Raw genomic sequence first — 16,500 nt, 5'->3', positions numbered from 1 at the left:
CCCGATTATTTATTCGGTTGTGTTGGCGCTGTGAGCACTCGGGCCAATTCTGTGGCGCTGTGAGCACATTCACGTTGTGGCGCTGTGAGCAAATTCAAGTTGTGGCGCTGTGAGCTTAGGCACTATGAGCCACCACCATATTTTTGCGTCCTGTGGATAAGGTTATATCTAGGACTTCTTGTCTGGTTCTGGTGAAAAGGTGGAACTGGACCCTCTATTTTCAAAGACTAAATTATAACAGAACATAAACTGTAGGAGTTCCTCACCTCTTGCGTTTATGTTTGTGCTTCCTCAGTAGGTATGATGAGCATTGCAGTCACAGCCGAGAATGAGGGCTGAACTAGCAATCTTCCGACAGCTTGTTGACGGGTTGGGGAAGTAGGCTGAGGCTATGCCACTTTCACAGTAACCGCCACAAAGTCTTTAGTAATTAGATCTGTAACAGGAAAAGCTGTTATATATTTTGAAATTAGAACACATGCTCTAGGATTATCAATTGATCGATCATATATGAGATTACCAACCTGAGTCGTCAATCCTCTGATGTAACCTCTGTTGATCCAAGATTCCTGGATTAGGGCAATATCCAGGCCTGTTTTGATAAACCTCCTACCTAAGTTGTCAGTTGCGCACTTTGTGTAGTGAAGGTTTATCTGTATGAAGCGCATACTTACGCCTTTTTTCCACCTCCCTCTGGTGGTCCATCCCCGTCCTTCCTTTTGGAGTGTTTGGGGACACTATCCCCTTTTTTTTCACCTGGCCGAGACTTTCAGAGAGGGTCCCTTCTTCAGGAAGAGGGAGCAAGTTGGTTTTTCTTTATGGACCGTCACGCTGGCTACAGTAGACTTATCAGGTAAGGTATGTTCAGATTGCTATGATACCTCTTCAGTCTCTTCCACTTCTATCTCCTCAGAGGTGCTTTTTTCCTTGGTGACAGTCTCAGATTTCTCTGAAGTCTCCTCCACCTATCAGAGTCTTCCAGGTTTCAAAAAAAACAAACTCGATCTCCAAACTGATCACACTAACCCTATGGGGTCCTTAGTAAAGGCCAACAGAGACCTTAGAACTGCTCTTGGAAACACACTTTCGGGGGGGGTCACTTGACTCAAAGTGAGGACATTTATTATCTAGTTGGGAAGTTGCAAAAACCAGACAATGGTCAAAAAGATTGTTCACACACAAAAGAATTAGATGGGCAGTCGGGAAGTTGCAAGAACCACACAACGGTCAAAAAGATTGTTCACACACAAAAGAATTAAATGGGCAGTAAGATCCTTTAAGCCATTTAAATCTCCTGGGGCGGATGGAGTTTTTCCAGTCCTTCTTCAAGAGGGGCTGGACATCTTATTAAATACTCTAATTATTCTGTTCAGAAGCAGTTACGCCTTAGGATATATTAAAAAACTAGAGGACGACACTGGTGGTGTTCATGCGGAAAATAGATAGGGATCCAACTCATATAGACCCATAAGCCTAACCTCCTTCATGGTGAAAACTATGGATACAATAATAGACACATTTAGGATGAAACCTTACCAGTACACCCACTTAGTCTTAGGGCTTACCCTACAAAAGGAGTACTGAAGTTTTACACAGATGGATCACGTCTTGACTCTAGGGCAGGATACGGAATAAATGGACCAGGAGTTAACATAGCAGTGCCCCTGGGAAAACATCCCATGGTCTTCCAAGCGGAAGTCATGGCAATAGAATCATGCACCAGAAGACTCATACAAATGAGGACAAAAGGAGCAAAATACTTGATACTATCTGATAGCCAGGCTGCACTAAAGGCACTTGATACCTGTTCGTTTGACTCGAAAGCAGACTGGGAATCCTTGCCAAAAAGGGAGCAGAGTACATAATGCTGGGGCCTGAGCCACATTGGGGGATAGCTCCAACAGCATAGCTCTTGTAAAAGATTGGGGAAAGAGGATTAGAATCACTAATTGGAGTAAAGGAGTAATAAAAATAGTTTATTAATCGTTATTGCTCTATTTGTCACTGTGGTTGTTGTTTACTTTCATTGTTTAATATTATGTTCAAAACTGTAAAAAATGGAGATGTCCGTTGAAATGTAAAAAAAAAATAAATAAAAGCCTCAGGATTAAGACAATCTAAAATGTTTATCTCTCCTTATGCTAAAGGGTGGGCAGCTCTACTAGATCAGAGTAAGGAGGATATAAGACTGATATTAGGGATGTTGACAGGACATGGCCTACTAAGGAAACACCTTATGAGGGTGGGCCTTCGTCAGACTGACGAATGCGGAGAAGAGGAGGAATCAGCAGAGCATATTTGATTAAATTGTCCTGTCATTTCAAAAATTCAGAAAAAATTCCTGGGAGCATATCTCCTCAGCCCCAAGGACATCAGAGAATAGGAGCCCTCAAATCTGATCGGCTTCTGTAAAAGCCTCAGATTCTGAGGACGCAAATATAAGCAAGGGAGGCGCAAACGTCCTTTTTAAGACTAAGCATGGGGACTAACCGTCTTTTTCCCTCAGGATAAGAAAAAAGAATAACAAAAGAAGGAATCAAATATAAAATTCAGAAACAAGTTGTGAGGAAGAGTACTAGAGCACAAATTAGTCATTTTCTAACAGGTGTTGCCAAATATAAGTATTCACTGCAAAGAAAAAAAACTATGGCTAAAAATAAACAACTAGGTGTAAAACTACACCTGATCAAATAGCAGTAAAGAAGAGTAAAGGTCTGTGGGCCATTATTAATAAGCGTTTGTAAAGCCATACATTTTTTACACCTCCTCTGGAAAACAAAATGTGCGGAATTCAACATAATTAATGATCAATAATTACTCCAATTTATTTGTACTGGTCGTCTCTGTCAATGATGGGCACCCATACTGGTTCGTTATCAGCCTATGAAAAATGTTTAGTTTTACTTACATTTACAGTCAATATAATGTGTTAAAACCAATTAATTAATTTTTAACAGGTCGTATAATGCCAAACTAAGTCTCCCAACTACAGCAGCTCACACAACACTGTATCGTACGCAAAGAGGAAGTGTGTTTAGTTTTGAGATATTGTTAATGTACATCAGGAATAAGAGGGGACCTAGAGAACTCTCCTGTAAATCCCACAATTTGTGTCCATGTTGTCATTCTTAGTACCGTTTATAGACAAAAACTGAAGTCGAGAATCAAATACCTGATAATCAATTTAATGTAAAACTTTTAACTCTAATAATTTATAGCTTCAAAATTAGTTTTTCCCTCTCCACTGAGTCAAAAACCTTTTCTAGATATATATAAATGACAGAACCACACGATTCTTACTGCCACCATATCTCTCAGTTATGGTGTTTGTAAAATCAAACAAAGGTAAAAGTAATTTTACTACTTTGTCTAAACCGATTTTGGCAGATTTGATTGTTTTCTTGTTTCAATTACTCTGAAAGTTGGAGTTTTAAAATTTTCTACAAACTGTACCTACAAAAAATATATTCATGTCTGGAATGGTTCTCCTAGCCAACCCACCCAACTTCAATGCCTGGGACATTACCCATTGCCAAGGTTACCTTTTATTGTGTTCCTTCAGCTCCTTGGCTATTTGGCCGGGTCCCATTCCTCACCTCTCTCGCAGAGCCTGGCTTGAGAGCAATTAAAATATTTTGGAGTTATCAAAATGGTTAACTGTTATTAAAGATATATAATTTATATTTAATAATTAATATTGTACACAGTTCTTTACTTGTGCTTTCATTCCATGTCAAGTGGCCCTGTGAAAATAAACTGTGTTCATCTGGTAAAATAAAACAAGATAGTTACATAAATGGAAAAGGCTTTTTATTTACAGATTAAAAGGCAACTCAATGATTATCGAAATAAGTCATTTTCTGAACAATATCAAAAATTCCCATCGAACAATGTACAAATGTTCATATTACAAAGCAGGTTTACAATCTGTAGATAAATAACTATTTTCATATATTATATATATATATATTTATTTATTTATATACTATCTACAAAATGCAGGTGTAATTCACATGTATGAACTGTGTTTGCGTTTCAGTTAATTATGGTACATGAATTTTGTATTAAAAACCCTATTGAGCAATATAGAATCGTCCGATAACTGGGCTAGTGGAAGCACCAAAACTCCTGCACCCTATGTACAGCCTCTCAACCACTCAGTCCACTCAATGTTTACGGTACTTTGACCACAGACAACTACATAGCACCTACATCAACTACAAACACAAGAATCCAACCAGCAGTGTACAAGTACCAACATTGTTTTATTCACAAAACGTGAAATATTTGACATTTACAAACATGTACGGGGCTGTGCATTTCCAACCCTCATAAATAAGTTTACAACTGGACTCTGATTAGTATTTAAATTGACTGAAGCAGAACTTTTAGAATGAAACATTTACTGTTGACCTTGCTGATAAGCACAAGGCTCAGCCAAGCTACATTGAACATGATTACTGAGTAAATACAATCACATTCTGACTGTTATTTATCATAACATGTTTGTTCTGTATAAATAATCCGGCATGCCTTTGTATTAATTATCACAATGATAGTCTGTTGTAGATGAGGCTTAACATTTCACAATACAATTCTTAATATTATCAACGGATATAAGTTGTATTAAATAGTTAAACACATCATAAATCAATAACAATAACTATCATTTGCTTTGTGGTGAAATTCAAATGATCGGTTTAATAAAGCATTTAATTTTATCAAATAATTCTTTACGATACGAATTCTGTTATTATTTGTCTAGTTAATCTACTAGTAATTAAATTTAATGATAACATTGTACCACAAAAATAGCAACAAATACTACCAACTGTTGTTGAATATTTTAATACAACATTAAGAATAATGCACAATACAAATTTGAATTTCAAATTAAAAGATACATATATATCAGATTTGTAATATTACACTTACAGTACTATCAAGAATAACTGTATTACAATACAGAAGATAACTTAAAATCCAACAAAATCTGAACAGACAACAGCAAGCTATAAAATTATAAAAGATTATTGATAGTGAATAATAGTATAGGTTTTTGGCCATTTTGAGAAATCCATGAGTTTAGAAAAAAGTTGCTACCACAATAATTTTCCATACATTCCCATAAAAAATGTGTTTAAAAGAATCCCAATTTTAGTAGATATTTGGTTTAAAAGACAAGCTGCCTTTAAAAACTATCAATGCGAGGTCAAGTGAAGTTTTTTAATAACAATAGGCTAATTCACCACCTTAATAACAATTGGCTAATTCAGCCCCTTAATGACAATAGGCTAATTCACCCCCTCCCAGCCACCAACATTGGCTATTCATAGTGAGCTCTCTTATTTGGTTTAGTCCAACTACGAAATATCTGCAGTTATTCAATTTGTGTTTCTGAAATTCAATCAAAAATATTATAAATTTAAAACTTTTTAAACATATTCGTAATTAATTATCTGTAAAACTCATAAATAACTGCGGATTAACTTTATTTTTTAATGTAACAAACGAAACCAAATAACATCCAGTAGTTTATATTAACCCTTTAACTGCCATTCAGGATATATATCTTGTAAAACTAGTTTTGTGAACTTCCGCCACGCACTATATATCTTGCAAACTAGTTTTGTGAACATCCGCCAAGCACGATATATCTTGCAAAACTAGTTTTGTGAACATCCGCCAAGTACTATATATAATACAATAAAATGTTTGTTGCTCCCAGCTTGTAAAAACATACCTGTAAAATTATTGTGCTCACTTATGCGCTGATGGGTTAATATTCTGTTGGAGTTATAATAAAAACTGCAAAACAGTTGGTACCTCGTAAATTTTGTATGACAATACTGGTATTTTGTCATTTCACTTAAAAATTTTTCAATAAATGCCAATTTTTTTAATATTCAAGCAAATCACACCATTATTTAAAAATTATGCTCTTATATCAAACTATGTATGTGCAAAGTTTTATACTTGTAGCTTTACTAGTTCTAGAGATAACTTTTTATATAACAAATACAAAATACGGCTAGCTGTTAAAGGTAACATTTCTTGACCAATGTTTATAGGACATTTTTTGTTTGAAATGATGAGTACCATCAGCCACAGAAGTTTTTGATACCCTTTCTCATGCATTATTTAGCAGTATCCAATACGACAGTGTCACACATGCAAACATACAACGAGACGGAAACGAGCCAGGCAATAATTAAGATATATGTGCGAGGACTGTGGCAACGCCACGGTGTGGTACCATTCTTCAGAGAATTTCATACTTCAAGAAAATAAGGAAAGGAATACTACTGGACTTTTTCATTGTATATCTTTATATATAAATATTTCTTTTGTTCGTGTGTATGACTGAACTCCTCCTAAACGACTGGACCGATTTTTATGAAATTTTTGGTGGGTTTTCAATGGAATTCGAGAATAGTTTAGATTCACAATTTGGTCCACTGGAAAATGTTTTTTTAATTAATTTTTCATTTGTAAGTAGTTGTTGATTTTGGAGTGTTTTACATTGAATCTGGCAGACTGCACTACGACACGTAATACAAAGTGAACTAATGTAACAGATGTTAACACTTTCAGCTGAAGTTCCTTAAAGAGGCAGAAACATTTGTTTACAATTAAAATTTAGAAATTTATTAATGTAAAGTGCTTGATCAGTAGTGTAATGCAGATTGCATAGACGAAGTTATTGTCTAATTTTTAATTTAGATGGGATCAATGATCTAAACTATCTAATGCAATGAACATTCTATTAAACACTGTTATAAAAACCACCTTATAGTACAAAGCCATGAATGTTTGCACGTAAGGTAATCAAATTTGGTTAGATAGAAGGTAAATGAAAAAAGCTGAAAGAAGACGCTTTATGATCGAAAATGGTTTTCGTTGATACATTTTCTTCATCGGAACGCAAGGCAAACTCCACAATAATACTGGAAATATCTTAAGACAGAAAATTAATTTTCACGGACAGAATTTGTTACTTTATAACCTAATTAGTTTATCGAGATTCATCCAATAAATTAATTGTACTGAATAACTTATCAACACCTAGCGAAACCCATGAAAGATAGAGGCAGGAAATATGGTACACACCTTCATAATGTGCCCAAGAGGCTCACGAAGGAATGACTATCAATTATCTCCGGAAAGTTTAGAATGTGATAGATAAAGAATACGTGAATATAGGGTACTGTTTTTCAACAGGAAATTGCGTGCGAAGCCGCAGGCATCTACTAGTACTAAATAAAATTTAAACCAATTTTTCACTTTACAATCCATAAAAATTGTAGCTTTAATTTCTATAGAAAATTATATATATACACTTTGAACAAAAGTTGTTTTTATATTATTTTTATATAATCTTTCCCCTCCTCTTCAGAAGTTTATATCACCAACCATTAATGGAGATCTAAGATGTTTATTGATAACCGTTTGCTTTAAATAGAAATATAAATAACACATTTAAGGATTTGTTAAAATCTACTGAGAACAGAAACATACTCGGTGATAGTAGTATCACCATGTAACTACACTTGGTGCTTGATGTAGCTGCACACCCGGACTCCGTGGCAGTTAAAGGGTTAATAATGACGTTAAACTAGTATAAATGAGTCCACACATCTAACAAATCGTTGATTTTTTTAATTGTATAAATAGTAGTACAATGCAGGAAGAGTCCATAGAAACAATAGCAAAGCACAGTTGGATTCTGCCCTCATACTGAATTTTTTATGCAATAAGCTTGTCCAAACCAATCTGTTTTATTCTAGCGGGAGAGGGCGTACAATATAACATCGAGAGAATAATTGGGGGAATAAAAATAGTTTATTATACTACATAAGGTACAAATCAACAAGCAATACCCGTGGATAAATCAAATTTCCTACTCCTTAAGAAAATAAAATTAAAAATTCTCAAAACAAATTTTAAAATGTTATAACAGCACAGGTAACTAATTAATTAATTGTGTAATTAACTCAACTCACTTTAAAAGAAGCTGACTTAAAAATACAGGTAAAAAATAAATATAAAAATGTTTATGGCTTCTAAAGCTCTTAGACAGTATTTGATGCTTCACACCATCAGCTATTTCTAAAAAAACTAATTACAGTTTAATATTGATATGTTACTCACTGAAAGTGTATAATATCTAACAATTCTTGTTTGATATAACACTAAGAAACGTTTTCATCAATATTACCAACACACCAAATAATTAAAAATATCATAATGGTTATATTTGTAGCATTTACTTCTAGAGTTTATCAAACATTGATTGGCTGAAATGATTGATTTAAAATAAAATTGTTATAAATAATAATATTGTACTTTGTTTATAATTTGTAGTGTTTCAAACGAATAACAAATTTCCCAGTCCATTACACAGTCAACCCCTCAGTTATTGAAAGTTTTACAAAACTAACATCTCTTTAAGTTTGAAGGACTTTTAAATTTTACATCTTTGTTGACTCCAAACAAAATAAACTGTTGACAAACAGTTATACAAATTAAAGGTCTGAATGCAATTTCTCTCTGTTGACAAAAATAACCCTGTAGGTATATTTGAAAATTTTGCTTAATAAATTCTCAACGAGATCTAGATGTCACCTGTTTTCTTTTCATGGTTTAACAAAAACATCACTCCTAAGCAGGTTATTATCATTCATTACAGATGTCCAATTTAATATTATTGGGGTTTTATATGGTACCAATCCCTAAGCTGTGAGATTGGACCCATAATAAGCAAGTGAACAAATGTTCCTCTATGAATCTAGGAGCCTAGAACCAATTGACACAAGTACGAAACCTGATTTTTCCTAAGAAAGAAATCAATCGTCAGCCACGCTGGTATTGGCAGAGTTGGAAATAGCAAGGTATGCAAAGGGTTAAATTTATGATACAATAATTATTATTTAACATTACGGTTTCCTAACTTTATTGATTTAAAATTGACAATGAGACACACAAATAACAGTTATATCACCACCAGATAGTTAGAGGGTGTTTGTATATGGTTAGGGGATGCTGATTCAACATGATGTTTGGTTTTAAGTTTGCCAAGCTCAAAAAATATAATTTGTGAAAAAATCATGTTTTCCCTTTTTGATACACTCAAATTTGATCTCCACCAAAATTGACTCAGCTGACAATTGATTTCTTTCATAGGGCATATTTTTTTTATCAATTTCAAGAAAAACCAAGTTTTTGCTTATAAAATGCAAATTGACTCTCGGCTCCTGGACTGGTTTCATGTATCAATAAAATATGCAACTTTCATAAATATATACGGGCACTATATTAAAAATGTCAACTGAACCGGGCTAAATCTCCAGAATACAAGTACATCCAAGAGGATGTATGATCCTATGTATATATACATATACATATATATACATATACATATATATATATATATATATATATATATATATATATAAAATCTCATAGGAATATGGAAGCACTAAGATATCAAAGAATTTTGAGTTTTCACACATTGAACGTTAAATGGTTCAGTGTCTTGACTTAGTCTGGTAGGCGTGGAGCTTTCAGCACAAAGGTCGGGAGATGTAACTATCAGAATTAGTATGCAGATGAAAGTTTTGTAAAGCCATTAGTCCACTGTGAACTGAAACCACTGAGAGCAAGGCAACCTATTCATTCTCTATTGAACCCATCGCTAAATCCATTAAATAAACATTTTATAACTTGAATTTTAAAAACATTTCAAATATAATAATTTGTTAAAATAAAACTGCTATAATTATCCCTCTCCCCCATGACCAGCCATAAGTAGAATGCTGTCCTCAATCCATCTCTTATACGGGTTCATTAAAACAATAAATAATGTATAGCTGAACTCTTGTCATTTCCTTGCTATGTAATGAATATTTCTTTGTGACTATTTAAATTTTTGTAAAATACAGTTTACACCTATCATTAGTTCATGTCATACAATTGTTTCGGAGCAATGAAACTAAAAATATTGCTTTTATTTTTAAGTTGAATAATATTATAACATCTTAATAGAAAATATTAGCCTGCTGCAAATCATATGGGAGAGGGTTAAACAAAGCATTAATTTATAATTATTCCAATAAGTAAATATTAACTATTAATAGAAACTATCAAAACTGGTGAATCATTATTCAGACAATGTCAACAATGTTTAAAGGAGAGTTCTAACAATGTGTATATCGTATTTTGAATAAGTACCATAATATAACATTTGTTTGGAGTATTAAAACTTGACTTTTTAAATTGGTATTTCATCTTATAAAACTTGGTTATAAAGGATTTGATTTCTAAATCTTACGTATAAATTCTGTTGTTTGATTTAGTGCAGCAATGGATTACCACTAACCTATTCTACCGGGTCATACGATGTAAAAGTACAATCATATTTTCTGGTTATTTAGAAAACTATCAGCATATTGTACAAAAATATATTTTTACTATATTTTAAATGTTATATTAGTTTATTGTGTGAGTTTGATACAATAAAAATTGTTACACAACTTGAAACTAACAATGATAACTATAAATTATAATTTTATTTAAATATAATACAAAAAAGTTTATGGTGACATGAAATTTGATTTTTAAATTAATCACCTTGTAGTTCTTTGAAATCTTGAGTCAATATAAATAAAAACTAATTATTGCTTACAAAATTTAATAATCTGTAGCCTCTTAGTAATGATAAGTATAAAAATACTAGGTTATAAAATCAATAATTTCAACAAATAACAAACTATAACAACGTGAAACACCTCAGAAGAGCCAACTATTCATAACAAAAGAAAAAAATAATTGCATGTAAAAAAGCATAAAAACATTTAATTATAAACAGTACGCAGAATGATTTTAGTTAAAATTACACACACACAATCAGATTTATTGGCTACGTTAATTAAAAGTGACTTTTAAGAATAAAACATGATTGTATGACATTTAAAACTCACACATTTACTATAAAACATTTTTCTCGTAACTAGAAACAGGGAATGTGAGAAAATAATTTTCTTTGGTTCGATTATTTAACTATTTGTGTAGAAATGGTAACGAACACGATTTCGCAGTAAGTAATGAATCTAGTAAACGTCAGTCAGTCTGACTAATTGACATAATGCACTTTCAAACTGTATTCTGATCTAATTTTTTTGAAGTTTTCAGGAGCTAATAACGTAAAACTAAAATTAATTTCCCAAAAGAGAAAAGCTACTCTGTAAAGTGCTCAGATAAAAATACAACTAACAATTCTAAATCACAAGAAACATGTATTAGGAGAAATTAATGGATATATTATGAATAAAAATAAAACCTAAAGTTCTAATAAAGTAACTGAATAAACAACACAAAAGTCATTAAAAAATGCTGCAAACGTTTGCCACAAACAGTGTCACTCAAAGTGGGTGTCCTGTTGCAGACAACTGCCATGTATTGCAATACTTCCTTACATTTTCTACAAAATGAATGATTAACAATTACGTAAAATCATTATATAAATATAAAGAAACCCCTCAACAATGTTCCTCTATATTATTGATGTCTTATTAGTCTTGATTATGTTCGTCATAAAAGTTGGTTTCAAATCAAACTTTCTTAACTGAAGAAAAATGTATAATATTTTGATTTGATGTAGGCTACTTTGATGAGATATGGTCACAGGGCACAAGTTCTGTGAACACATTCAGTGATCTCCACCATAAAAACTTCAACGCCTCCCACAATGTGAGGACAATAGCACCCCATTTTGTCACCATAATTCTGTTTGCACCCAAATAGTGCAGAGAATCGTGTGATTACTGGGTATAGCAGAATATTCAGGAAAAACTTTCGGGTGGTACAAAATTAATTTTGAATTATTCATCATTCAATCACTTTACTGTGTATTTTGCCAAACAAGATCTAATTTATCAGTGCAGTGTACAGGAGCTCAATTATTATAACTTTCAATCAATAATCAGATAACAGTCGCATATGTGTGATAATGCAAAGTGAATAATTCATATTGATAAAAACAGTAACATGATAGATAAAATAAATTCATAAAAAAGGTAATATAATTCTAAGCAAATGGAAGTTACAGAGTAACAAAAGTAAGCTGTTTACCCTGGGTTAGAGCACCTGACAGGCATTGAGTGGACGTGATACATACAGTACTAGAATAACTAAATATATGTTAATGCAATAAAACCTCTCTGTACATTTCCTCTGTGGGTCGTAATAAGTAATTAAGTCATAATTATATAGTAAAGTATTAAAATAATATACATTGTTTAGAGGAAGTGATGTGAGGTACGCGTATGGCACGACTCGGCTCCCACTCACGCAAGGCAATACTGGCACGGGTGGAGGCGAGGGCTATGAACCGGCTCCGGGATGTGTATTGGTCGCCTGTCCCACGCCTACGCCCATGCCCACGCAGTTGTACGGGTGGTTTGAATTGCACAGGACCGCATAAACATTGTCCACCTTGCTCAGTTTCTCAAAAAACGGTATTAGATCCAACATTTCTGTATCCGTCATATCGTCGAACCATGAGGCCACAGGCACCTGAAACAGCAAACCGACCAAATTTATAACACTTGGCGACTTGTTTCGATAATTCTATTCATTTCATTTCTCTGAAAATACCGAGCAGTAAGTCTCAGGGGAGCATCTTAGTAAAAAATTTATCTGTAAGTCTTTCTCAAGCCATTTTACGGAATCAGTAATTACACAAACAGCCACGTTTATTTACTCAAGGTAAACACAACAAAACATTTACAATCAGGGCAACTGGTAATGTAAAAGTAAGGTGTTACAACATGTATTTATTACAAACAGAAATAGAATCAGCTGATTAATTGGAACAACTGATTAAATACTGTCATAAGGCCTGAATACCATTGATTGGGTCTTAAAGAAATAAATAAAAGAACAACTGCGACCTAGTAGAAACAACAAAAAGTACTTGAAACTGAATCTTATTTATTCGGTTAGATTGCATTCATATTCAAGTGACAGATTATTCATCATGAAACATTATTGTGAAAACTGTTTAGCACAAGAGCGCTTCCCGCACGGCTATCACGATTACCGTGGACAGCACATTGGGTGCTCCTGAGTTTGTTGTGGGATTACTAGTCAAAATGTTAAAAGCTTAATAATTATAATCAAACAATATTGATAGAAAACTTACAGCATTGTCTGGATGGAAGATGTATGAGGCGGGTGAATTATCTACAATAATGACTTTTTGAAGGTCACGTCCAAGCTTGTTGAGGTCCTTTACGTAGTTACCACGGTGGAAGACACAAGATTCCCTAAACAAGCGAGCTCGGAAGACTCCCCATCTGTCCAAGAGGTCAGCCACAGGGTCTGCATACTGCAACAACAATCCACAAAAATTACATTTTGGTGTTTAATATTCATAACAATTTTAAAATTAACTGTTTCGCAACAAACACTAAAGCCCTAATAACCCTTAAGAAAATATGGCCTTGATACAATTTATGTGCATTTATATATTTTTATATAATTCCATTTTTGTTAAGTTCAATTTATTTTCTGTTTCTTGGAAGAATAAATGAAAAACAAAAATTTTTTTGTAAAAGCCCAAATAGTACTGATGGTCTACAAGTAGGCATATTGTACACATGTCATACCACATATCATAATATAAAACAACAGTAATTATAGCACTAGTTATTGGTTTATTTTTTACGCAACATGCATTAAAGGTTGCTTCCTGATCAGAAATCAATATTTTTACATATTCCTACACAATTGTGATACTTTCGTGACTACACAATTTACGACTATAATAAGACAATACAGATTTTACTGTATGCTGCAGTTTGGTTCTTATGATGGTGCAGAGATGGTTTTCTAAGCTGTGCTGTAAGGGTTAAAAGTGTAACTTAAATCTTTAGTTCTGTTAAACTAAATATCAGGTTAATCCAAGTGATAACTGTAAAACATATCTATAAAATTGATAATACACTGGCAGGGTGGCCACTCAAAACCTCTTTTCAAATTCCCGGTTTTCCTGGTCGAAAATGTCCGATTATCTAGTCTATTTACAAACCAAATAGACAACTGTAGTACTGTACTTAACCCTTGCGCCAAGTGCAACAATGACGTTTTATCGTCACTGGCAGTATTTGCAAGAAATGCCACCAAGCTGCGGTGCTCTAGCATTTCGACGCTAGCGTTATGCGAAAAATTCGGTGACGATTTATCGCTATCACCTATTTTAAGCTCCTTAGTTTTATCTCTGTCTATCGATGTGTCAACATGACATTGTGTACACCTAATAACTTTCCTTTCTGTGATGGTTAGAAAACACATGTATCCAATTCGGAAATACAAAGATAAAAAGTAAATACCAACACAGTGCTACCGTGAGGCAGACTACAGCCCAGTATTGCGGAACAGAGGTCTAGCGGTGGACAAACTTTCGGTACGAGACAATGATTTCGCACACAAGGTCGGTTCAGTACAATCAACAAATAAACAAAAAAATATTTTCATCTGAACTCTTATTTAATTCATTTGTCTTTTGTGGGGGAGGGGGAAGCCTGTTACTTCAAAGGAATTTGGAGAGATGCAGGGAAATGAATATATTTAAAATTCCAAGTCATTTTCCCTTTTTAAGTCATAGAAATGGTAGGTTATAAAATGAGCTTCCAGAATATATTACATTTACGTAAAAATGTATGTATGTATATTTATAGAGAATATATTTATTTACAACTATGCAAAGTACGACGTACAGATAAAATACAAATTAACGATCGTTTGTTTTTGAGTACTGCCGATCGTTTTTGTCCAAGAATAGACAGTGCTGACTCAGTCAGTTAGATTACAGTCAAGGAATACGAAACAACAAGAATAAAGATCCTTATGCACGTTGGACTATTAGGTTTGAGCAGTTCGAAAGGGTCGGAACGATTGTCAAGTGTGCGTAGAAGTTGTTCCGGTAAATAGTTGACCAATGCGGCTCTGACGATGAAAACTGATGAGTGTGGCTGATTCGATCGGCTGGCCATCTGCCGTTTGTAGACTGGCAACAACATTAAGTTACGTTTACACTGGCAAGCAAAGTAGCAAGAGAATTTGCACAACTACTGTAGCATAACGTGAACAATAACAGCAATTTTACTCACGAGAACTGTCGTGCTACAGTTGTATCGCTGGTTGTCCCGAGAGTCAATACGAAGTCTGTTCACACACGACAGTGATGTCTCGGCATCGTTTATAATTGACATTTTAATAGCCGACACTGTTATCCAGTTCTTGTAACCAACTGTCAGGCACTGGTTGCAGCAGCACTCGTAAGAGCTCTTGCGCCCATTTAGACTAACAATGTTTAGTTTGACACAAAACTTGCACCATTTTTTGCCGGTGTAAACGCAGTTCAGTCGAGATTTGGATGTGACCGTGATATCAAAACTTGACATCACTTCCTTTGTTTTAACCTATGTGATTTGATGACAATCGGAACGTGTATGAGGAGCATCGTTCATAGACCAACCAAGGCCTCGGCTGCGATACGAGTGGTTAGCACCGACGGTGAGCGCTAGATTGGGCGGGGACTTAAAGTTTAATGTACATATGGGGAACACTCGACACTAGCCGTGGCAGACGTGAGCATCAGGGCAGTACCACACGATGGCGCTTATCTGCTGCCAATTCTAAACATTAAATGTTTCTCCTCCTGCCACTCAGCTCAACCCTCAGCTCAGTCTGTCATTGCTGTGCAACAGGACGCAAACGCCCCCTTCTCAACGTTACTTGTTGTAACTAACCCACTACTTTCTTCTCCAAAAGATATGTTATTAAGCTTTGTATAAATCTAACCGACATTCTGGCGTACTCAAAAACCCGTGATGCACCTCTTATCAAACCGTCAAACATTATATTATTCAACGAACCGAACTTTGAAGCCTGTTTATAACACATTTTAGGCATGTACTATCTATCTAACACACGTTTTTCCAAAACACTATTTGCTCTAAAGAATAAAAGTTGGTCAACTTCGTCTGGAGACCCTACTTCAGCAACTGAATAATACTTAAGTACAAAAAACCTGTTTGTATTGCAGTTACTACCGCTCTACGGCATTACACTTAAAGCGTACCACTTGTTTAGTGCCGAAGTCAGAAACGATCAGTCGGCCGAATTTAATTGTCCAATGCATTGTTAAGGTTTTTTTTGGAGGGGGGGCCGAGGCTTGCCACGGCACAGGAGTAGAACTAACCAAGATAAACTCACTACACTAGTAGAGGTAACCTAGATCAACCGGTGTCAGATGTAGCTCACGAACATAAGTTCTTAGGGATGGAAAAATTATTTTTGAAATTTTCTCAGTTCTCAGAAAAATTCCCGGCTTATTCCCGGTTTGTTCCCCGGTCCGTTTCATTCCCGTTTCAGATAGTTACAAAATAAAAAATTGTTATTAAAATAATATTATGATCATTGGTTAATAAATCATTA

General features: G+C 34.3%; 1 protein-coding gene across 1 annotated transcript in view; it reads right to left on the bottom strand.

Moving 5' to 3' along the window:
- Positions 1-7,820: 7,820 nt before the first annotated feature.
- The window catches only part of LOC124364636 (phosphatase Herzog), a 36,787-nt gene continuing 28,107 nt past the window's right edge, over positions 7,821-16,500 (bottom strand). The window contains exons 5-6 of the mRNA XM_046820260.1: positions 13,202-13,387; positions 7,821-12,573 (exon numbers count right to left, since the gene is read on the bottom strand). Coding sequence (XP_046676216.1) covers positions 12,382-12,573; positions 13,202-13,387 — 378 coding nt within the window. The 3' untranslated portion in view covers positions 7,821-12,381. The remainder of the gene's footprint in view (positions 12,574-13,201; positions 13,388-16,500) is intronic.

This window comes from Homalodisca vitripennis, chromosome 6 (genome assembly GCF_021130785.1).
Source record: "Homalodisca vitripennis isolate AUS2020 chromosome 6, UT_GWSS_2.1, whole genome shotgun sequence".
NCBI classification, from domain to species: Eukaryota; Metazoa; Arthropoda; class Insecta; order Hemiptera; family Cicadellidae; genus Homalodisca; species Homalodisca vitripennis.
The sequence above is the reverse complement of the archived record's forward strand: the minus strand, read 5'-3'. Positions and strand labels throughout refer to the sequence as shown.